The 26,204-nt window shown below is 38.4% G+C and overlaps 1 protein-coding gene across 1 annotated transcript in view; it reads left to right on the top strand.

Moving 5' to 3' along the window:
• Positions 1–26,204, top strand: part of LOC122796735 (desmoglein-2-like) — a 1,204,637-nt gene that overhangs the window by 223,959 nt on the left and 954,474 nt on the right. Inside the window, exon 2 of the mRNA XM_044065444.1 lies at positions 9,957–9,992. Within this exon, the coding sequence (XP_043921379.1) occupies positions 9,957–9,992 (36 nt within the window). The remainder of the gene's footprint in view (positions 1–9,956; positions 9,993–26,204) is intronic.

Here is a 26,204-nt window from a genome sequence, read left to right on the forward strand (position 1 = left end):
ATTATCATTATTTCTTCATTGGTTCTTCTGTATTCTTTCAATTCCTTAGCTTCTTATTTCTACATGGCACTTACAGAGTAAAGAGGCTTGATCACTACTCAAGATCATCTGTGTTTGATGCATCCTGACCCCAAACAACTGAGAGGATGCATCCTGTTTAAGCAGCTTAGAGAAGAGCTTTTTTTTTCTGGATGTACAGAAGGGAACCCCCAAATACAAGAAGGTCTGAAGAAAAAAAAAAAAATACAAAAAAAAAAAAAAAAATCAAAAAGGCCTATAAGAAAAAAACAAAAAAGAACACAACCCTTTACTGGTTCAGTTTTTTTTTTTTTCTCTTTTTTTCAGACACTAATCCTACTCTTTTTCTTCAAACAAGGTTCCAAGGTTCATTTTGTTGACCATTGTTTTCCATAAGTTCCTTTGCAATGAAATCTCTTCAAAAAAACTTTTTAAAAAAAACCTGTATAAGCAAACCCTGGGTAAGCAAAGAAGTTTTGTTGAGAAAACTCTTTTCCTTAAAGAAAAAATATACTACTTAAAAAAACAGCTTTGGTCATATAATTGAGAGGAGGTTCTTGACTTGAAAATCAGTCTTGACATGTTGTTCAGTCTGTGTTGTTGCTAGAGTATCCTCTGTAAAAGATCCATTATTATATGATCTTGTTATTTTCAAGCATAGCATACATAAGCATATCATGATATCCATATTTAAGACAACTTCTCTTTTCTGTGTCTTCTCCAGAACCTAAAAAAAGGGAGAAAAAGAAATTATGGATCTTAGACTTCGGACAAGAGACACATGCAATAAAATGAATCTTAAAAATCTTTCAGAACTCATTTCTTCTTGTTCATGTTCATTGTGAAATTAAAAAAAAAATAGAAAACAGACTATTTGTCAAATATTTGTAACAATTATTACTTCTTACCCACCTTCACAAAACCCACAACAAAACATTCTAAGCAGGGTCAAAAAAATGTTAAAAATGTTTTGGTGGTGGGTTTTTTTTTGGAAAGGATATTAGAAGAAGAATTCTAGAAGCCCAGCTTGGTCCTTTGGTTTTTATTATTTTTTGTAAACTAGATCGATTCCTTCCTTCAGCAGGTCTAAGACAGGCATTGCTAGAACCATTCTTCAGGGGACTTCTTCTCTTTCTTCTCTTTTCTTCTCTTCTATCTTTATTCTATCTTTATATAAGCAAGCAGCGCAGCAGTGATCATGATAATGAACATCGTACAGTTGTGTGAGTAAAAACAGTATAACAGCTGTTCGATTGATCTGCAGCAGCAGTTCATCTAGCTATATGGAAGATACAGGCCCTCCCTCCTCCTCCACTCTCCTTCCATCCTCCTAATTTTTTTGTATATTTCTTTGCCAGGATGTCGACATATATATTTTATTTTCCTTGAATTGTTATCTCAGGGCATTGGCCTCCCTCCCTCTGTTGGCATGAAACCCTGAAGGGCTTGGCACCCAAACCTGACTTTTTAGTTAGCTCAGCTCAAGCTAATTAATGGTTTGGGCTTGTGGACGGTGTCCTGAAGCTTTAGAAGCTGGCCAACTGCTATATCCTGTGCAGGATAGTTTAGGCTACTGCAGCAGTTATCATTCAAACATCTTTACTTAAACTACTGTACTGTCCTTCTCCTACTTTACATCTCCTTGGATCCAGCTCATCTCTTTTGCCTCCTATCTCTGATACAATGCCGGATGCTTCTTTTCACCCATCTCATGCATATTTCTGTCTATGTTCTGTCTTTTCATTTGCTTTTCTACATCTCATCACTTGCCATATTTATCAAGATTTAAGTATTTTGCTTTTCAATTCCTATGCTACTCCTTTTCTGTTTCTTGTTATCTACAAGTTTCTTAAGTGACCTAGTAATTACTTTGGCATTTCAAATGTCCTGTGTAAATGTTTCATAAAAATAATACTTATCTGCATCCCTATAAAAAGAAAGAACCAGAAAATAGCCTAGTCACCTACTGAAATATTCAATAAATCTGATGTTCATCAATTTCAACATGCCTTATGAACCCTACTACATTAAGAGTACAATGATCTATTTAAGATTATTTGAAGAACGTCATTACATATTGTTAAGAATATTTTATCAGCTGAAACCATGTAATATATAATTAGTTGCTATCAAACAACTATTACATTTTAACCTAATTTGACTTGAATGATTTATTTAATAAATGCTACAGGAAACCATACAAATTGGATATGGACGCCATTTAATCCAGTGAGTACCAGGCACTCTAAAACTGTTAATGCTTGTTTTCTAGGAATAATGAATTTGAGAGTTTGTATTTCACACAGAAAGAGTAGGCAAGTAAAGGGTATTTAAAAATGTTGGATTTTGATGGATGTTTACAATAAAAAATTATTTGTCCTATACAATCCATAGAGCTGTCTGTTGTAAAACTATGAATGCCACCTGTCCCATTTTGAACAGGGCTGTCACAGATTAATGCCTTGCATCCTGTCGCCTGAATTAACTGTCAGCAGGGAAGGAAATGTCCTGGTTTGCCAGTGATACAGTAAAAAAGTTAACGTGAACTCATTACATTTCCTTTCTTGCTCAAGCTAATGCTGGCAAGACTAATATTTACTTTAATGCTGGCAACCTAGCACTTCCCTGGTAGCAGTAGTATTGCAGCTTTTGCTTCACAAACAAAATGTTGCTTTGCTGTTGCTGTTTAAAGGCAGTCTCCTATACAGACCGGACTTTTGTTTGCATTTGCAGGCTCCTGTTGTACTAATTGTTCTCTGTTAGGTCTGATTCTGAAATTTACCACAGTATTCGTTTAACTTCTCTTGCATCAATTCCTAAATTTTTTCTTTGAAAGAGTGTTGTATTCATATTAATTATGATACATTTAAAAGATATATGATCTAACTTACTCCTTGCTTCCATTCTGTGCCTGAGGCTAGTGTGAGGCATGTTTCACTGGAACCAAGGTTGAAATTCAGGTAGGTGTATTTGGCTATTGTAAACCACATAATTCATTTCTTTAGGCCTGGTAAGCCTTGAAAGAGAAAAATATTGGCAAGCACATAATAACCATGTAAAAAGAACAAATGATTTTGGGAGAAACGTAGAAAGTGCTCCTACTTTATGAATTAGATTTCATATCACTGCAATTGCTAATCTACCTCCAAAATAAATAAATAGCCATACTATTTCCTGGCTCATGTATAATTTATTTTATTTTAAATATCTGTTGATTAATCGGTGAGTAAGCTGATCCACATTGGATCCATTTCTGTTAGAGCTCATAAACCATACAACAAAGGCAGTTGTTGGTATAGGTTTAGCATTAATGTTTAAAGACTATGAGCTGCTAGAGAGCTTTACAGCTTTGAGTTTAATTCCCTTATTCCTAATTTGCCTCGTGTCTGTGCAAGTCCCATAAAGTGACAGTCCTAAAGACAGAGAGAGAAAGAGAGAAAAAAAATCAGAAGACAGAAAAAAATACGATGCTGAAAGTGTCAGGTTTATTCAAGAATCAGAGGCAACACCAAAAATAATTAGAAACAATGATCTAAAATCATTTACAACTTATAAATATCATCCCAATGCACTTAAAAAGTTAACAAAAATAATTGGTTTTGATATTGAATCAGCGTTCATTTTCTGAAGAATAAGAAGTATGCAACTCTCCAATGTCTGTGATCATTGAATACTTGCAATCCTCACTGATTTATCAAAAAATATAAAATTGTATGAGGTAAAATGAGAGATGTACCAAATCAGGGGCAGATAATAGATGCATATGTGGAGAGACAGAGGAAAACAAATAAGGGAACAGAGAAAGAAGGAAATGTGGTTGTCGATCGAGAGAAAGTAGGAAATCTGGAGGGGGTAAGTTAGAGAGAGAGAGAGAATGAAGCTTTGTAATATGAGGATTCATAAGTAATTACTAGGCTTATAGTTCAAGATATCATTGAGGAGCATAGCCAAGCACTATCTGGTTAAGTAATTTGCTCAAGTTGACATATTAGAGAAATGACAGCTGAGGAAATCAAACTCTGTACCACTAGGAACTGCAGATCACAACTTTAGCACCATGCATCAACTGCCAGGATCTGTTATAAGAAAAATTAGTAGAACACATTGTGCGTCTACATGTATGTGGCTGCCTTACTTTGTGGAAAACTTGAATATTAGACCATGGGCATGTGTTATTTCTGCCTTAAAAGAATGTCTTTCCTTAATCATGACTTTTGTTCTGTCTATCATTGGCTCAAAATATTAGAAAAAAGCTAGAAAATGCACTACAGAGCATCTTGAACCTCATAGATTCTTAGAGCCTAGTGCCTCAAGACCACCATCATAGTTAACTCACTCAAGCCTATAACACCATTGTTGTATACTTCCAGTTCACGCCTATAGCTCCTTATGGTGCTCGGACCTTTTCTGGGCCTGATGTCTTTAACCAGATAACCTATCAGCTAATAAAAGGCAGTATTAGAATGTACAAAGAGTTATTAACAAAATGATGCTAATATTGTTAATCTAGGATGTCATGTAGTAGATAAAGTAATCAACTAATTTGTCACTTATTCATATTTTTATATTTATGTTAATATTTCCATGGCTGATATCCCTATGTGTTGTTGAGGGGTATTTTGTGAAATGCCATGATGGGAAACAGGAAAATTCAGTGTCAGTGTCCATTTATATCACATTACACCTCAAATATTGTTAGATGTCTCTTAGTAATTATGATAATAAACAATATTCCCATATGTACTTAATATTTCAAAAAACAACTGACACACAAAATGTTGCAAGACATCATGTAAAACCTTAAATGTTCTTGAAGAAAACTATCTTAGATATTTGCACTGTAAGTTGTACATCTTTAGAAATATTCAGTGTTAATTATAAAGCTAATTATACAATTATGCATGTATTTTCATATTTCTGTAAATGTTTCTGTAAACATGCACTCATAAAGGAATTGTTTTTTGTCATGTGAAACCTTATGTCTGATTAACAAGAATGTTCTATAACTATATGTCCAGGTAGTACGGTTTTCATGATATGACAATTAGTTTCTGAAAGTTTAACAAAGAATATAATTTGGGGTATTTGAGCATTATAATATGACATTTATGGAAAGACTGTGAATGCACTGACTACTATCACTGCAAAGAATACTTCTTACTGATAACATTGCTATATGTATAGTTTTAATAACTTTTATTGTTTATAAAATATTTACATTTGTTTATCTTATGCATTTAAGTTTATTTTTCAGAAAATGCTCTGGAGTGCAAATATATGTAGGTTGCTAGAGGTGTGGCATTCCACACCACATAGTTATTAATGAGTTAATTTATTTCTGCTATAATTATTATTGTTCAGTCTTAGTTACACCCACTGTGATGTCATATATGTCTTCTGGTTTCCCACTTTTGAGTTCTGAAAATGTGGCAATACTATTGTTTGCTCCTTCTTCATATTCCAGATATACTATTGTTTCTCTAGCTTGTTACCTATATAGTAAAATATTTTACTTTAGCCTTCAAGGCAGCTCAGAAGCCCTTCACCTCAACAACCTATTAATTTCAGAAGCCAGATTTTGCCCCTTCTGCATTACCATGCATTTCATTTTGTGATTTTACTTTGTACTTTAAATTTACATTTTCCTTTTATGCATGGCCATGTCAAACTCTTACTGCAAAAAATCTGGACAAAGCCTCACATAATGAGGAGACAGAGGCCCAAAAATAGGGGCGGCTTTAAAATATTGCTCTTATAGGCTCATAGGTTCATAGGTTCATACTAGGCTATCTGCCCTAGGGCATTTATAAGCCTAGCCAGAATGTGTTTGGCTTTCGCCACCCATTTTAAATTTATTTTGCTATGCCCTTTTTCGAGGTTAGTATACTGTGCCTCTGTCTAACAATGACACAGAAGTGATACCCGGGGTAAACCTACGATCTCCCATCCACTCATCAAGATTCCTCTTGAAGAGAGTCAATGAGGGACTCTGCCTAACCTGGACTGGGATTTTATTCCAGAGTGAAGGGAGCCTCTGGGTTATGAATCTGTCCCTCCAGCATGTCCTATTTATTTCAGTGCTGAGGTTCAAGTCTCTCGGGCGCGTAGCTCGATGGGATTTGGATTTTCTGAGGTGCAGCATGTCCATTAATTCCGGGTTGGACATGGCTTTATACGTCAGGCACAGATCACCTCTGAACAGGCTGTATGCCACTGAGTAGAGCTGGAGTTTCTTTAACCGGGCAGCATATGGCATCTGTTTGAGCCCTTTGATCCTCTTGGTAAGGTACTTTTGGGGTCTTTCCAGTTGCTGCAGGTGTCTGGTAAGGTACATCCCAAAAGGGGCATTGTACTCAATTATGGGCCTGATGAGGGATGAGTAAAGAGGCACGATGACCTCCCTGATCTAGATGTGAATCCCTTCATGATTAGGTGGGCTATATAAAATGTTTTTCTGACCACTTTGGCCACATGGTTGTCAAATGAGAGATTGCTATCAACTTGGGTCCCCAGGTCCCTAATTACTTCTTCTGTACTTAATGGATTACCACCTATGTGGTAATTTGTGGGCACTTTGTTTTTGCCAAAGGGGATGACTATACACTTTTTGGCATTTAGCTTGAGGCCATGGCTCTGGCACCAGTTGTCTGTTTCTATGAGGCTCTTTTGGAGGATGCTTGTGTCGGCTGGAGAGTCGATTATGGAGCCCAGTTTGCAGTCATCTGCGAACTTGGTCAGCCATAGTCCTTCCGTGTTGGCCTGTACCTCCGAGAAATATATACTGAACAAGAGAGGTCCCAGGACTGAGCCTTGTGGGACACCACTTGTAACTGGTTTAGAGTCTGACATGGCTCCAGCAATTCTAACCATGTGGGTTCTGTCCTTGAGCCAGTTTGCAATCCATCTAGTGACATAGGGGTTTATATTTAAGCTGGTGAGCTTATCTATAATGCCCGAGTGGGGTATTGTATCGAAGGCTTTTTCCAGGTCCAGGTAGGCTGTGTGGACCACCTTCCCCTCGTCAATGGCCTTGGTGACTGTTTCAAAGAAATCAACCAGGTTTAAGAGGCAGGATCTGCCCTTAACAAAGCCGAACTGGGTAGAATCCAGTGTCTGTACATCCCCAATATCTTTATTTATGAGGTCCATGATGATCCTTTCCATAGCTTTGCAGACCAAGCTAGTCAGGCTTATGGGGCGATAGTTTCCAGGATCCATTGAGTCACCACCTTTATGGAGAGGGACCACTGTTGCTGTACGCCACTCTTTGGGTACATATCCTGTAGTAAAGCTGAGATTGAACAGTAGTTTTATGTTTGGGTTTAGCTCTTCTTGGAGTTCATGTAGGATGCAGCCCGGGACACCGTCTGGTCCCATTGATGCTGTGTTTCTTGCTTTGGAGAGGGTGGCTCTTACCTGAGCATCTGAGATGTCAGGGGCAGCACTCTGCTGGGATAGATATTTGCCCTTTTGGTGGGAGAAGTTTGCTCTGAACCTGTCAGCTAGGATGTTGGCAATGTCTGTGGGTTCAGTGTATTTTTTGTCATTTTGGACTAATTCTGAGCATATCTGGGAATTACCACCCAGGTTCCTAATATAACTGAAGAAAGCCTTGTGATTATCCTTAGTGTCCTGTGCAATTTTTCTCTCGAAGCTGGCCTTAGACAATTTTATGAGTGCCCGTAGTTTTTTGCTAATACTGATCAGTGATGCCTTCCCTTTTTGGGATTTTGCTCTATCATTTAGTAGCTTCCTCCTTCTATTGTATAGTTTGTTTATGGCTGGGGTCCACCAGACAGGACATCTGCCTTTGGAGGATTGGGTCTTGGTTTTATTTGGGATCGCATGATCCATGCATTCCTGAAGGTGTGCAAAACAATTTATAAACTTAGAAAATTGATAGAATAACAGGGTTTGTCTTAGCACGCATTTTTTAAAGAATGTGAAGTCTGAAACTCAAATGCATATCATTATTTAGTGAGTTCATTACACAGATAATCCCAGTGATTTGCCAGATAACCAAAGATTTTATGAGAAGCAAACCAAAAATAGGAGGCAAAAATCTAGACATTCTGCAAAAATCTGGACAATTGAGAGGTATGCCCTCATCAATGCAAACAGATATAATATCTAACTAAGTAAAAATTTAAAAATTACCTCCTTTGTGTGAACACCGCAGCCACTTCCAAAATGAGGTATTAGAGACCACTATTCTGACTAGATAATGCAGTGCAAGAAGTAATAAAAGCGTGATAGTATTTATTCTTGTAGTACTTATGTTTCTGTATTCTTAAGTCAAATTGAAAAAAAAACATGAAAGCAAAGGAATCAGATATGGAAAGATCTGCATGGGTTTTGTTAGAAACAATGGCGTATATTTTAGTAGAACATACTTTAAATCTTTGAAATAAACAACTCTCTCTCTCTCTCTCTCTCTATATATATATATATATATATATATATATATATATATAGTAGTGCCATTATTTTGCATATTTACTTATTTTCTTTGCTATACATCCCCCTTCAGGCCATCATTGATAACAGATTTATCCCATCCCATTGATATATTCCCACTCAGATTTGTCCTCATGGGCAAACTGTGCCAGTCTTGACAAGATCAACAATTCAGTATGGTTAAGCTGTAGTTATTAGTATTGTTTACTATTGTTTCTGTAAAGTATTTCTTGGGAAATGGTATCATCCTGCATAAGAGGTTATCACCTTTATGAATGACCACCTTGCTCACATTTTGTTGAATTTGACATTCATTCCACTCAGCTTCCATGACTTCATCTGACATTATGATGAGGGATTTAAATCCTTTCACATTCAGCTTCATTAATGAGTCCTCAATAGTCAACTCAACAGATCTTTTGCTCAGTGAGTTCAAATTGTTGGGAATCCAACCGCATTAATTTTTTTTTAAAGTGGTGATTTGGCAGGAAGTCAAATCCATCTCTGTGCCCCTTCATGGGGATTTAATCCACACTCTCCATACTTATATATACAAAGTGAGCAGTAACATAAACATATTAAAAATCGAAAAGACCCCACACACATCACACACACCGCTGGTGCATACTTAGAAACTGTAGACTCCGTGAAACCCACCTTTAAAAGTGTTCATTTTGTGGGTGTTGGGGGAGTTTTACGGGCTGTCTTAACCAGTCTGCTTGCCTACGCCTTTTCCCCTTTTCCTCTGAAGCAATATACAATCAATATCACCTAAACAATACACTTGCAACAGCAATTTCATGCATGACTTTCTCCTGCTATATATTTTCTTTTAAGCACTATAAAGTACTACTGCTATATATTTGCTTCTGTAACATCAATTTATTATTTTCTCTGTGTATAACCCCAGGGTGAATTTGAAAGTGGCTCACTGGAATCAGTGGTCTACTCTTATTAAGGAATATTAATAAAACAAATGAAATAAAAGAAACAAATATAAAAGTTATTCACCTAGCAGTTAATAATCGTGCACCAAATGCTATTCACAGTTCCCTACACTATGTTGCTGTTTATTGTCATGAGGATAGATGGTGGATCACTGACAGTTTGCTTCCTTAGAAGGAAGTGTTTTAGTCAGACAACACAAAAGTGATTGTTTTATCTGTTTGTTCACTATGAACAGGGAGAAGAAGAATATGTCACCTTCAGCACCAGATCTTTGATTTTTGGTCATTAATATGATTGACTTTGAAAATGTTTTTGTTGAGCTAAACATCATAAGAACCTCACTGGGGTTGCTGATTTGGATCAACAAATGTGTATATAGACAAACTGATAAGGAGGAGCTAGAACAGTTGCTGTTACCCAATAAAAACGGTGAACTTTCTCAGCAGCCATACTGCAGGCCTTAGACAGTAACTATTAACACAGATCAAGGTATATGATTTAATAATATTTTTAATTTACTTTTAATTTTTCAGATATATTTTGAAACTGGATATGGACTTCATTTAAAGGTAAGATTAACTATTGTCATTATTTTGCATAGTAACCTGGTACGGTGCATTTTTTAATGGTGGAGAAAATGTAGACATATAGTATATGTGAATAGACTATCCCTTTATTTACTTATTTTCTTAACTCTTTAATATTTCTTAAATTGAGACAGCGTTTGATAATACTTCTGACTTCATGCAGTAGCAATTCATTCATTCCATTATTCGGCTGATTCCTACTTTATCCATTTCAGTGTTATGGAGGGATCTACAGCTTATTCTGACACTCAGAAGGTACAGTGCAGTGCAGATAAACCAGTCCTAGATGGGACAAAGTATATAGAATGATGGACAAATACAAACACACACACACACACACACACACACACACACACACACACACACACACACACACACACACACAAATTTCAACTCACAAATGGCACTCACATTTACATTCGGATTGGGGGACTTCCACTTCACCCACAGATTATCTCTCAGATGTGGAAAAACAGGGCACCCAGCAAAAACTCACACAGACAGAGTTCATGCAGAGTGTGCAAAGAAGGCAGCCCAACTGAGAGTCAAACTGCAATATCAAGTTAGCTTCATGATGTACAGATGATCCTTGGACATTTTCTTTTCTCTAAAGGCACCCTAATTAAGCAAAAGGTGCAAAGAGAGAGAGAGAGAGAGATGCTGTAATGCAGTGTATATTTGGATGAGGGAGAAAATAAAAAAAGCTGCAAGCTAGTGAAACAAACAATCCTTTTCCATGCAGTATAGGTCTTTCACACAGTCAGAGAGCTTATAGGGTTATCATTATAGCCAGCATTTGTATAGCATGCCCAGAACCTGAAATGGTACTCAGAAAGCATGCTTACATGGATGCATCTCATGCCTTCATGATACTCTATGGCATCCCTTTTCATGGTGGCACTTCTTTCTGACTCCTTGAAGAATGTCTTGTCTCTTTTCTTGATATCCCTTGATTTTTTCTTATTTCCATCTTAACTAACACATTAGCATTTACAGTATTCCAGGAACAACTGTTTAATATGTTTGAACAAAAGTCTGTTCTTCCTCATCTTATTATTCGTTACTCACTTTAAACTCCTTAATCCTTTGCTTCCCTAGCAACTTACTGAGTCAAAAACATCCTGTCTGCATGTGACCTCTCATATTGGGGTTGGGAGGGTGGCATAATGGTTAAGCTATTTACCTAATGAGCACAATGTTCAGGGTTTGATCCTCATAAGAGATAATTGGCTAGACCACAAGGATAGTTAGCCTAGTAGCAATCTATGAACCTATGAATAAGCTTTGATCAACTGTCTGTTCAGGTGTTTGGATCATAAGTTAATAGGTGTGTACTAGGCTAATGGCCCTGGAGCCTTTACAAGCCTATCCCATATGATTACCCTGGCATTGTGCCATCTGACATTAGTTCCCAGTGCTTTTGTCAAGTAGAGCCACTGGAGTGATCCCCGGGGTGAATTTTCTATTTCCCATCCACTCATCAAGATTTCTCTTGAAGAGGGCTAGTGAGGTGCTCTCTTTGACATATAAGGGAAGTCTATTCCATAGCATGCGCAGTGTCTGGGTTATGAACCTGTCCCTCCAGCATGTTCTGTTGATTGTGGTAATGATGTTGAGGTCTCTGGAGCATGTGGTGCGGTGGGATTGGGATTTCTTTAGATGTAGCATTTCTAACAGAGCTGGGTCAGACCTGGCTTTGTAAGTCAAGCAGAGATTGCCTCTAAGTTGGTGATATGAGACAGAGAATAGTTGGAGTTATTTGAGTCTCTCCATATAGGACAAGTGTTTAAGCCCTGGGATCATCTTTGTGAGGTACTTTTGCAGCCTCTCCAGTTGTTGCAGGTGTCTAGTGAGGTACATGCCAAATGGGGCATTGTACTCGATGACTGGCCTAATGAGGGAAGAGTAGAAGGAGACAATGACTTCTTTCTTCCTGGATGCAAAACCCTTAGTAATGAGATTATGCCACATAGAAGGGCTTTCTGACCATAGTGGCAATGTGGTGGTCAAAAGAGAGGTTGCTGCCAGCCTGTGTTCCCAGATCTCTTATAATGCCTTCTGTGTTCAGTGGACTACCATCAATGTGGTAATTTCTTGTTGTTATATTACTATGCTCAGCATATATGATAAAACCTGTTTTGTGTAGTATGCTGGATGTACTGTAACTGACATTGTCTTTTACCTATGTTCTATAACTTCTTTTGCCTGGAGTGTTTTATTAATTTCTTGTTATATTGCTATGATCAGCATACATGATGTAACCTGTTTTGTGTATTATTCTGGATGTACTGTATTTGTATAACTTGATGCCGGAGCTTTTCTCTCCGGGCCTCCGCTAAAAATTAACCTGGTCCAGTCGGAATTTCCTTGTTAACAAATGTAAAATAAATAAATAAATAATTCATAGGAACTGAATTTTTACCAAAGCGGATGATAACACATTTTTTGGCATTGAGCTTAAGGCAATGGTTTTGACACCAGTCATTGGTCTCAGTGAGGCCTTTCTGCAGGATGTCAACATCACTTGGGAAGTTAATAATAGCTCCCAACTTGCAATCTTCAGTGAACTTTGTCAGCCAGAGTCTCTTTGTGTTGGTCTGGACTTCAGACAAGTAGATACCAAACAGGAGAGGACCCACGACGGAACCCTGTGGGACTCCACTCGTGACTGGACGGCAGTCTGACTTGGAGTCAGCTACTTTCACACTGTGGGTTCTATCTGTGAGCCAGTTTGCAACCCACCTAGTGATATAGAGGTTGATACCTAACTTAGTGAGTTTTTCTATGATTCCTGAGTGGGGAATGGTGTCAAAGGCCTTGGCCAGCTCAAGGTAGGCTGTATGAACCACCTTACCTCCATCCACAGCTCTGGTGACTAATGCAAAGACATCGACAAGGTTGAGCTGGTATTATCTACCCTTCACAAAACCAAACTGTGTGGGATCCAGAGTTTGGAGATTCCCTGTATCCTTGTTTATTAGGTCCATGATGATGCATTCCATAGCTTTGCATATCAGACTCATCAGGCTAATGGGTGATCATTCCCAGGGTCTGTAGTCGCTCCTCCTTTGTGGAGAGGGACGACTGTACCATTTGGAAGGGACAAAGCCTGAGGTGAGGCTGTGATTGAACAGGGCACACAGGTGTTGTGCCAGTTCACTCTGTAGTTCATGTAGAACACAGCCAGGGATATTATCAGGTCCCATAGAAGCTGTATTCTTGGCCCTAGACAGTGCTGTTTTAACCTGTGCAGTAGTAATACTGGGTACCTGGCAATCTACTGGTATTGTGATTGGTCCTTTGGGGGGGGCAGTATATTGGCAATATCTGTTGGCTCGGTAAAGGAGGTACCATTGTGCAGTAGCTCAGAGCAAATCTGGGTATTGCCATGGAGATTCATTACATAATAATAGCTGAATGATGAAGGCCTTGTGGTTGTCTTTACTATCTGCTGCATTTCTGTTTTCATAGCTAGCTTTAGAAGATTTGATGAGGGATCTCAACTTTTTGTTGAGGCTGATAAGGGAGTTTTCCAGTCTTGGGACTTCACCTTATTCTGCAACAGGTTTTTCTTTCTGTTGCAGAGTTTGTTTATGGCAGGGGACTACCAGACTGGCTTCCATTTTTTGAAGGAGAGCGTCTTGGTTCAATTGGGTATGGTGAGATCCATGCATTTGTGTACATGTTCTTGCAGTGCACTGGTGTATGATTCAGCGGTCATGCAACTATTCCCATTTTCATGGGTGCCGAGAAGTTAGCCACCTCTGTTTTTAGGAGCCCAGTTAGCATTGGATAAGTTTTTCATGGTGGTTACCTTTGCGGGGGGGGGGGGTCTAACCAGGGAGGAGTTGACTATTGGTGTAGAGCAATGGTCGCCCATGTTAGTAATGACCAGGTCAAGGATGGTTCTACTTCTAGTGGTGGTAAGAATGAGCTGGTCCAGGGCATTGGAATTAATGAATTCCAGGAAACGTTGGGCAACTGTATTGGTACATGAGTAGTTTTCCCAGTTAATGGAGGTCTAGTTGAAGTCGCCCAGTATGGGAATGTTAGGTTGGACCCTAATATTCTCCAGGGTGCTTAGAAATATGGACTGTGAGACTTGGGACATGGTTGGGGACCTATGGCAGGCTACGTCCTGAATTGCTGTCTTACCCAGTGCTAGTTGCACCCGAAGTATCTCTGATGCGTTATGTTGGGCTACCAGTCTGGAGGTGTGCACATCCTTTATGAATATGGAAACACCAAAACCTTTGGAGCTTCGGTCCAAGTTCTTGGGCTGAAAGGTCAAGGTGTGGAATGATTAATAGCCTGGTAGTGCAGGTGGCGCTTTCTGCTGCTCTGAACCAGGTCTCTGTTACAGCACAAATGATGATGTTCTCCATTTTAAGGAGTGCTTCGAGCAAGTGCATTTTGAGATTTAGACTTCTAGCATTGAGCAGCATGACCCTCAGACTGCATTTATTCCTTGTGATTCTTTACTTATATTCACAGATAAGAATCATTTTAGAGCAGTGTTCATACACCTTGTCAGCATCTGAGAAGTGTAATCTATGCACTTTGGTAGAGTTGCACCAGTTGTCTGTAATGAGATTTAGAAACACAAAAGTTTTAGCATGCATATGAATCCCATTAATTACCACTAATGAATGTTCATGAATCACAAGCTCTGCAGATTAAATAACTGCAAATGCTGGCCCATTCAGCACAGAGCAGCACAGCTACACTCTTGTCCATTTTGAAAACAGCTTTCCCTTCTGAAGTTAGTGGATGCTAATTAAAATGTGTAGCGTAAGCATCCCAGAGTCACCATGCTATGCAACCTCCGAAAGATGATGTTTGTAACTCAGATAGGCTTAACTTAAGTAGGGTGCACCCAGAGATCACAACATTTTAAATGCTGCTTCAGAAAAAGTGACCAGTCATCTTGGTGCTCAATTCTTTAGCCACATAGTTTTCTATCTAAATCACTTTTTGCTTGAATACTACCTAAAGACTATGCAAGGTAGCCTTATAACATATATAGTTGTTTATGAATACCTCCCTTCTGCTCCTACAATGTTCTTTCTCCACCCTTTAATAAACGATGTAATCAAACCTGTCCTGCCTTATTTCTGCTTGTCTTATGCTTAGGTACTGTAGTCGTGTTGTATGTCTTTTCTCCTTGCGTATTTTTAGGTTATTTCATCGTTGCTGTGTGTCATGTCTATATCAGCCTTTCATATAGTTTTGTATATTACACACCAATCCAGAATATTCTTCCTGGATTTTCTGTACTGTATGCTTCTATGTCTAATTCAGTGCACCCCGCCCCATCTCTCCCTCTCTCTGTCTCCCCATTACAGCTGCTCTCATCTTCTTTCTTATTTCTCTGTTTTAGTGCATGTTACAATGTCACTGGGGCTGCTCTTGTTGAATTTATATAACAAACTGGTTCAGTTCTACTTTTAAGCTGTTTGCAATTAACAATGAGCTCTAAGTTTATTGCAGTCATTACCTTGTGCAATCTGCAGTTTATTTTCCCACTTAATATTTGTTAAAATGTTTATAGTTACTGTAAAATTTATAAGTCAATACCTTACTAATGTTAACAGACTTTCCTAGGTCTTGTGTAGAAATGAATGTACTGTTGCCAATTTGCCTTCCATATAAACAAAAACTAAATAAATGCATTCTGGAAGTATTTTCCCTATAAATGACTGAGTTTTGATTACTGGAAAACCAACTGCATGATTAGAAATTATGAAGAACATACTTGCATCTGTATGTGTGTAGTGGGGGCAAACACCCCCCAACATTATATATATATATATATATATATATATATATATATATATATATATATATATCTTCTTTTGTCTTTTCCCGGTTAGGGGTCGCCACAGTGAATTATCTGTCTGCTCATGACTGGCAGTGGAGTTTTATGGTGTTGAGTTGCCAGCCTGGCGCCCAACCTTCAACAGTATGCACACACATGCACACACTCACACCTAGGGCCAATTTAGAGTGTCCAGTCCACCTACAGCATGTCTTTGGGATGTGGGAAGAAACGGAGCACCTGGAGAAACCCACACGACCACAGGGAGGTCATGCAGACTCTGCACAGAAGGCACCCCAGCTGAGGATCGAACCAGAGAACCTCTTGCAGTGAGGCAGCAACACTAACAGCTGCACCACCATAGCCGCTATAGATATACACATATATATATATATATATATATACATATATATATATATATATATATATATATATATAGCTATAGATAGATATAGTTAGATGTAGATATATATATATATATATATATATATATATATTTACAGATATATATATATATATATATATAGATATAGATATACAATAACTTTGAGGATGTGTGGGCCTTGCCTTCATGACATTAACTGCATGCCTGTGTCCCTCCAACAGCACTCCACTTGGTTTTGACTTTCTTATGCTTTTTGCTTCTATGATTCAGTCAACTAGCCACTCAACATGGTTGTGTTAGAAACAGTCAAGTATTAGCTCCTTATGATAAGCAATTGGTCCTCAGCAGGCTCTGCACGATTGATGGTAACATCTCCAGCAGGTCAGTCAAGCCCAGCAATATTCAGACCAATCAATGAAGTTGGACATGCACACTATTTTAAGATGTCGCTATACTTATGAGTGAAAGTGCCCCTCAGAAGTAAGCACTGGATGACTGCGTATCCTGAAAGTATTTGCTTACTGAATGTACAGACTACCATTTCTCATCTGTGCACAATGTAGTTCTCCATCTAAGATCAAAGCCTTCAAATCTGTCAATAAGTTGAAGGATCTGTAGAACCATAACTGCAGGAACAACCTGTGGTTTGTGGAAAACCTGAAGTAATTGACATCAATGATCTGTGCTCTTTCCTGGAGGAATATTTACCTACAGCCTTAAATATGTCACCAGCAGCCTCTATCAACAGTGGCAATGGTGCAGAGAGTCTTGAGACCCCAAATCTGTGGGGGGGTGCTCCAAAGCAAATTTATAACCCATGTTCTAAATTTTACAGAGAGTTAAAGGCTTCTACAGCATTTAAAGGAGGTGTAGCCCTTTGCTATATATCACCACCAGGTACATCATTATCAGAATTTTGCACTAGGTATGATACATAAAAGATGGGCTTTTGCCTCCTTTACTTCTATATGCTATCAAAATGGTTTATATACTTCAGTCAAACACCAGACGATTCTGCAAATAAAATTCCAAGGCAAGTATCTGTTATTCACCCTCATAGGTGATGCTGTTGCCTTTTGAGGGGTCAAAGATGGAGATGATCCGGCCACCAATTCTAAGAGATACACAGTACAAGGAGGCTGCCCCTTAGCAATCAAGAGTTGCTGCAGCCCCAGAGAAATGTGCCACAATATCCCTCCCATCCTCATCCAGTAAGAAAAGCATTACACAGACTTCCATATATTCTGAAAGACGAAAACAGGAATGCCACTGACAAAACACGTTTCCTGACCCTTCTGCTGTTCCAAATTGTTTTGAAGTGTTCCATCAATTAATGGAGACAGAAGAGATGGATACATGAGCTGTCAGGCCTGACTAGGTAGATGAACTAAAGTCTTCAAAGATCTTCCTGAGGGCGCACCAGACTAATGTTTTGAAAAGTACATGGGCAGGAGAAAAGAAGAAAGTCACAAAAGAAATGAAATGTAACAAATGGGGCGAGTGTCCATGAGATTTTTTTCTTTTTCCTTACTACTGTTGTGGTAACTTGAGTGCTGAGTTAACATTCTCTCACTGCACTTTGGCTCCAAGTTTCCACATTCTCAGAGGTTGCTAGCAATGCAGTGCTTCCCGAACCATTTTTTTTCTGTCAGTTTTAAATTTGCCAGCACTTATATAGTTATTATCAGTTAATGTCAGTGACATTAATTACCTGATAAAATATTTCATGCTTTAAAAAAACAGTTTGCAAAAATAAAGGTAGATGTAATTGGTTTACAGAAGTGTAAGTTTGCTCAGAGACAGTGCTTTGGACCTTAAACATGTCACATACATCTGGGAAAAAAATGTAAGGGTTGAGTTAGCCATTCTACTTAAGAACACATTGGGCAGTAAGTTGCCAGAAATAAACAAAATATGTGAGGATGAGGCAATTTAGGCTTCCTTCATTACAGCAGATGGTACTATCCCACTGGTAAGTATTTACAGGGATCTGTAGTAATGATTTTTACAAGCTAATCCCTGTTACCAGCAGGTATTTTTAATCTCACTCACCTCTGTTGGGAAAAGATCATTACTATGGGAAGACAGACAAATAAGGTCTTCCCTCACCACAAGAAAACTGCATAGAAGGTACACCTAGTGATGATACACATATCTTCTCTAACCCCTTATGTACTGACTGTGCAGTTTAGTTCCTTCCATTTTAAAACTCACTACTCATTTTTTAAAATGTGTTTAGATTCTGTAGGTACCTTCTTCATGGGTGCTGACATCGGAACTGTTTTAAAGAGGTCTGTGTAGTTACTTTCCCAGAATAAAATGACATTTTTCAATTCTCCCTTTGATAGAGATTTGTTTTTTTGGACCTTCTGCAGCATATCAAAGAGTGTAATGAGAGGGGAAAGCTGATTCAGTGAATCTGTCAGAATGTTCAGCCCTCCTCTAAGTATTGCAAAGGAATATCTGCTTCCTTGTCTAACTTTGACAAAAAATAAATAAATAAATAAATAAAGTAAACAGTTCCAATAGAATGCTAATATGCAGGCATTTAAAACACTTGCAGTAAGGTTCCAAAAAGAAAGCAGGAACACCCCACAACAAAGGACAGCCATATAAGTCTGATTGACTACATGAGGGCCTTGCCCCCAACTGCCCCACAAGCACTCCCTTAATCCTCCCATAAACTCTGAATCACAATCCTTGTGTCTTTGACAAAGATTTTTTTCAGACAAATTGGTCCTGAATATGATCCACTTAGGCTACAGATGGCAGTGGGAGGATCTTCTTCCTTCACAGGGGATTCCCCATCATCTGTCAGACCAAACTCTTCTCTTTTTTTTGCCTTGCAACATATGCTGTCTCAGAGGCTAATAGAAGTTGTTGCTCCTCCTCTTTTAGGGGAAGGATTTTATTCAAGAAGGTTTCAAGTGCCAAAGAGAGAAGATGCTTGGAGATGGAGATCAATTTTGGATCTTTCCTTCCTGAAACAGTTTGTGACAGTGCCTAAGTTCAAAATGCTTCCATTTTATAACCTGTTACCCCTTCTTCCTCATTTGAGTTTCTTAGTAGCCATGGATTTAAAAGGTGCATGTCATCACATTCCTATTCATCCAGATTTCAAGTCTGCCTTAAGATTTTGTGTCTGGATCACGCTATCAGTTCTCTGCCTCACCCTGTGTGACATTGAGTATGTCACTTAACCAGACAGTGCTTTAGAGCAATTGGAAATTTGGGCTAGGTCCTTTAATAGTCTCCACACTTGCATGCCTAGTAAGTGCGATGCTGTTGCTCTTGTTTGCCAGCCATTCTCTATGGCACAGTGGATCTAGTTTTAGGAATGTTATCACTATATCAATAGCACATCATTTTTTTTTTGTAACATACTCAACTCATTCTTCAAGAGCGGCAGGCACTGCATTTGCAGATGAACCAGTAAAATGTATTTATTTATTTGACAGTTGTTGATTGGGAAAAGTCCGAATAGGCAGAAACCCATTTTCAGCAGAGGCACGAGGAGAAAAGTTCCAAACATTTAAAAAATTAGATAAGTACACAGAGAAGAGAACCTGTATCTGCGGTGGTGGTGCTGCGGTAATGTTGTCGCCTTACAGTCAGACGCTGTCCGGTTCGATTCTCGGCTAGAGTGTCTTCTGTGTGGAGACATGCGTGAATGGGTGTACCTTCGTTGAAGGTTGTGCATCAGGGCTGGCAACTCGGCATGTAAAAATCAACTGCCAATCATTAGCAGACCAGAGTTCTGCTGTGGCGACCCCTAACTGGGAAAAAGCTGAAAGACACAACAACACAGAGAAGAGAAGCTAGCAATTACAATAAGTTTCAGCATCAATAAGATAAGATAAAACAAGCGTTATTCGACTGAACATCGAGGACTGACAAGTTTATTTGCAAATCAGTTTATAGCTACAGATAGGTGACAGGATGGTATATAAGTGGCAGAATAAACTAACTGCATTATTTAAGAAAATAAATGAAGTAATGGATAAGTATTTGTAGGTTGGTAATGAAAAGAGAGGACAAAGAGAAGAAGATAAAGAGTTTTGAATAGCAGCAGTAACGTGGTGGTGTTAAAGTAAGTACGAAGGGGAAGATAAAGAGATCAGTAACAAAAGGTAGCAGGGCAGTATAGATAGTAGAAGTGAGGAAAATAGGAGGGGGACTAGTGTCTAAGTAGGATAGGGAAGGAGAGAGGAAGAAATGATTACTGGCAGACTAGGCAGGGCTGTGAAGTGGATTACAGAGACACTAGGCAGGGTTAAGGCAAGAACTGTGACAGCTGTTAAGGAGGCTTTCTTTTAATAGTTTCTTGACATTGTGACAGTTTGGTATGGATCTCATGTGGAAGGGGGATGCAAAGTCATTTGCCAGCAGTCAGCTATGCATTAATAATAATTCTCTTTAATGTGGAATTATTTAGATAACTTTTACTTCTGCAGTCATTGTGCATATTGACTGTGCATATTGACTCAGCATATTTTGTCAGGTGGTTAATATTGCTTATGCTGTCATAAATACACTTCTATTTAAATGGTGCTACACATGGCTGGATCTTATGGTACAATGCTAGTGATCTTTATACAGTTTCATGTAGTTCACCCAAGCTACCAATTAAGTATGTGTAATTTATTTCTTCATAACAGTAAGAGATGTATGCAATTAACAAAGTGGCTAGAATTGCTAATTGCTGGCTGGTGTGGGGGGGCTCCCTGCAAGAAAGTACCTTATGCTCTTATAATCTGGTTATATTTAGACAGACCTTAATCTGGCTTTTCAGAACTAGTGTGCATGCGCGCGCACACGCGTGAGTGTGTGTGTGTGTGTGTGTGTGTGTGTGTGTGTGTGTGTGTGTGTGTGTGTGTGTGTGTGGGTGGGAGATTGTGTGTTAAGTTTGGAATACTTCGGCTACAGAGTGGTTCTGAGAAACAAATCTCAAATGTGACTTTGATCATTACTATTATTTCTTTGTTCAGACATCTGAGAAAGATGCAATCAACAATGTAGCTATGATTGCTGGGTTTTGGATGTGTCTGTAGATATAAATGTGTACATAATCCACCACTAACCAGATGCATTTTCAATGAATATGAGTTTCAAGGTATTTTTAGTGAATGAGTTTTAATACATGTTCAATGAATGTGAATTTCAACAAAAGAGAAGTTTAGCATTGCTCATAGTAGGTCTGTTTTCAGTGGGAGGCAGTTTTGTTTTGTTTAGTAAGTGGCCATTAATGTCTGTGCTATAAAATTTGAAATAATGGTTATAAATCAAATTTCTTTAATTATTGTAAAATTCAAGAAGAAAACAGGATGTACACTGATAGGTCTGAACAGCATTTATGGTAACTGGGGAGAAACAGCCAAGTAATAAGACATTGGAATAGCTGCGGGGAGGCCTAGTCCGTTACCCTACCTAGGGCCCCATTTAATCATGACCTGGCTCTCATCCTATGTGATGTACAACCCATATAGCTACAGTACAGCAGCAATGATCATTCAAACATCTACTGCTATGGTAAGTTTACTTACATAACTGTACTATCTCTGCTCTCTGACCAAAAAGATAAAAATGAAACAATTCTACTCTATTTTTCTCTTAGTAACCCATTTATTTCATTTTATTTATCATTTGCAAAACTTACAAGCAAAGCTGCTAGAAATTAGGTATCAACGTACTGGAAAATAGCACTTCAATCAAAAAACTTCTTTGGAATAACCACTTTCATTACAAAATAGTTTTAAAAGTCATATGTCCAAGTCACAGCTTCTAAAACTAATTAATTACATTCAAGATCTCTCAGTTTTGCTGTCTTCATTTTTAAAATACATTTAATATTTATAATGTTACTGAGTACAGGAAACAGGTTAACCCCAATCTAAACTATCAAAACTCTTCCTTGATTTCCAGTAAGTTGTTTGCATGCTCTTGTAGGGTACACAATCCATTTGATCTAATACAAAAAAAAAACATATTAAAGTTGATAGTTTTCAGAATATTTACATACTGCGTTTTTCTGATAAATTTTTCTGATGGCCAGCACTTCTGTCTGATTTACCTACCAACTATGCTTCACTTGCTACTCAAGTGTCAAAATACACAAATTTCATCATTTTTATAAACATCATATGGGCTACTGAATACATGTTTTTGCATTGCTTACAAAACCCACATGCAAAGATGAAGCCCTTCCCACTCCCGAACTCTTTTTAGTATTTTTTTTTTGTTATTGTTGTTTTTGCTTCTGTCACTCACATCTTTAAGGATAACACTTATTTTAAAAGTAAAGTAAGATTTATCACCCAGCGGTGGTGCAGCAGAAGCGTTGTTGCCTCACAGCAAGAGGTTCCCCCATTCGATTCTTGGCTGGAGTGCGAGGAGTGCCTTTTGTGTGGAGTCTGCATGTCCTCACCGCAGTTGGGTGGGCATTCGACATCGAGCTGGCACCTCGACATTCATAAAAATCTACTGCCAATCATTAGCGGACCGGAGTTCCGTTGTGGTGACCTCTAACCTGGAAAAGCCAAAAGACAACAACCACATGCTTCAGTACTTCACATTTCCTATGTATAGTAGTGTTTTCATTTGTAAAACTGTGATGACTGTCCCACCTTAGTTCATGAAAACATATCATTGTTTCATGGTTCTTTGTTTCATACTTTATAAATATGAATGCATTAATGGCATTAAACAGTTATGATTTTTGCATTCATACCATGTGAGACGATAAGTACACCTGGAGTTTTCAGCAGCAATTACAATATCTAGAGAAAAAATCCATGCATTGCATATACAAAAGAATGAAAATAACTTTACTAACAATTAATGTTAGCACTCCTATCATCCACATACATTTGGAAATAGATTTTTCTAGACTTATAGTGAACAAGTAATTTTGAGGTATACTTTCTTCCTGCCAGAAAGAGAAAAAGATTGTTACACAGCCTTTGCTACCATAGCAGGCTATTAGTTTGCTTTAGCCAAAGGTATGTGACTCTGCTGTGACCAATGCTGATTTTATGCACTACTTATCTTTTTCATTGGAACCTAGTGGTGTAAACCCTATAGCCACCAAGGACTGAGGGTAAGACACATCCTCTGTCACAGTTGGGAGTCTCCTAGTGGGCAACAGAGAGCCAGTTTTGCCAGTCCTGGGAATCCTGGGAGGAGGGGCAGGGACAGTACCTTTGCATAGTCACTATGCTGTGCCCATCTAATGGGAGCTTGTTACTAGCAATTCTAGATCTGCTTCTTCAAAAGAAGGACAAAACGGTGTCTATATCTGTATCTATATATATATATATATATATATATATATATATATATATATATATATATATCTTTTTCTATATCACTTACTCTGGGAAAGAGTAATCTCTTAGGCATGGCTTTGGGCCTGGTCCAAGTTCTTGACCCTTCTTTTAAAGTTGTTTCTGGTAAGAGAAAAAAAAAACATTCCTATTCCCTGAAGAGGTTCAAAAGATTAAACCTGTAATGGAATGTAAAGGGAGAGATTCAGTTTTATCTTTACGGATTTCTGATTCACATTTTGAGGAGACTGTGGTATAGTACAGCTGACCAAGTTGAACTTACCATAACAGTAGATATTTGAATGATCGGTGTTGAGGTAGCCTTAGCTACATGGATCATATCTTGCCAAGGATATAACAGCAGGACAGCTGTCAGAGATTCAAGGTACCTTCCATGCCCCCAAACTATTAATCAGCTTGAGCTGAGTTGACAAAAAGACAGGTTTGAGCACAGAGCCCTTTAGAGCTATCCTGCCAGCAGAGAGAGTGAGGCTGAGCCCTGAAAGAACAAGGCTAGGATAACAAAAAATAAATGCCTGTACCCTGGCATTAAAAAAGCGCTCCAAAAAACAAAGGTGGTGGTGGTGGTGGTAGGTTGGGACTACTACATCAGTGATCATTCAAATATCTACAGTTATGTAAGTTAAACTTAACACAACTGTACTATATTCTTCATATTGACCACTACTGTAGTAGCCTTAGCTATATCAGCAGATTAGCATAGGTAACTATATTTGAAAAATAAATGACCAGAAAAAACAGGATCCACCACTTGAGAATTTATTCCAACCTCTAGCACCTCGGCACTAGTATTGTATATCCACTTATATGTCCATGTGGGATGTTTTATATAGGTGAACGTAAGAGGGCATTTAAGACTAGGATACAGGAACATGTTAGGGATATTAAAAATGAAGTTAGAAAGTCCACTTGCAATGCACTTTAAAAAAATATCATGGCAGTGATCCACAGGGACTGTTAGGTACAATTTTAGAGCACATTCCTATTAGTTAATATGGTATTAATATAACAAAAAAAACTTTTGTACAAGAAAACCCTTTTTATATTAAGATATGGCACCTTAGCCCCTGGTGGCATCAATGTACAATGCAATTGGAGAGTTTTTATTTGAATGTACTAAGTGTTTTAATTGTTTAATTGTTTTATTCACTGATTAATTTTATTGTATAAATATGTGGTGCATTTTTCTGTTTGTATTCTCCTTGGAAGGCTACTGGCAAGGCGCTAGAGGTTGGAATAAATTCTCAAGTGGTGGATCCTGTTTTTTCTGGTCATTTATTTCTATATATATATATATATATATATATATATATTTGCTTTTTTTGTTTGATTTGTTGTGTGGTTAACTATATCTGAGAGTTGGAAGGACAAGGATCCAGGAATAGGGTTGCCACCTTTTAAGTGGGCCAAAGTGTGACATGGGAGTGTGGCCAATATGACACTGGCCACACCCCCTACCATTACATCACCACAGCAGTGGTGAAGGAGATGCAGATAAGGGTACCACTAAACATTGGCTAGAAAGACTGGCACACAAAAGAACTGGCTAGAAACACTGGCACGTGAAATCACTGGTTTGAAAAAGACTGGCATCTGATAGCAATCATAAAAACATTGGCATATGAAACATGAAGCAGTTTAACATTCTTCTTTGATATAGATTCACTGAAGACCTGAGAATGAACTGGCCTTGGCTCTAGATGATTGTCACTGTTAAATGATGTCCCCGATGACAACATGTGCAAAAATGGGAAAAAGGGGTTTTAGATGGATGAATACAGACACTGGCACTTGAAAGAACTGGCTAGAAAAACACTGGCATATGAAAGAACTGGCTAGAAAAACACTGGCATATGAAAGAACTAGCTTTAAAAATGCTGTCATATGAAATAATTGGCTTGAAAAACATTGGCATATCAAATACTTGATGAATGGAGCAGGGCATGCCCCCCCCCACCCCACTCCTCAAGAAAATAAAGTTAAACACATTTTCACTGTACAAAAAAGCCACTCTAAAATGAATGAGAATGCACAATGGACACCATAGACTCAATTTACCCTTTTGACCACAGCATTTAAGAAAATAAATAAACATATAGCACTAATTTACACAGCACAATGATCTGTTAATGAACAGTTTTCTGCAGTGCCCATACAATGGCTAGACAAGCGTTTTCTACAGCTGCATAACATTTTTCCCTGGGCTAAAGTCTACAGTTCAGCTATACCACTAGGTGCTCTTCTCCTTCTGAGGAAACCTGGCTAAGTACAGCCCCCACCCCATGATTTGAAGCATCTACCTGCACAACAAATTATTTGCTGTAATCTGGACTGGTTAATACAGGGGGTCCTCCCAAAGCTCCTTTAAGCTTCTGGAATGTTGCTCACATGCTGGGTCCACACTACTTTATCTGACCTGTTTTTTTCTTGTCTGGTCTGTGATGGGAGCAGCTATTGTACTATAATTGGGGACATACTTTCTATAGTACACAAGGTTCTGGCCTGATCTTACCATTCCCCACCCTATGTCCCAGGTAGGAGATCTCTGCCATAACCACCTGACACTTACTGAGCTTAATGGTCAACCCTGTCCTTTGCAGTCTGCCCAGCATCTCCCTGACATGCTGAAGGTGCTCTTGCCAGAAATG

This window comes from Protopterus annectens, chromosome 3.part0 (assembly GCF_019279795.1).
Source record: "Protopterus annectens isolate FY-2018-M chromosome 3.part0, PAN1.0, whole genome shotgun sequence".
Taxonomy (NCBI): Eukaryota; Metazoa; Chordata; order Ceratodontiformes; family Protopteridae; genus Protopterus; species Protopterus annectens.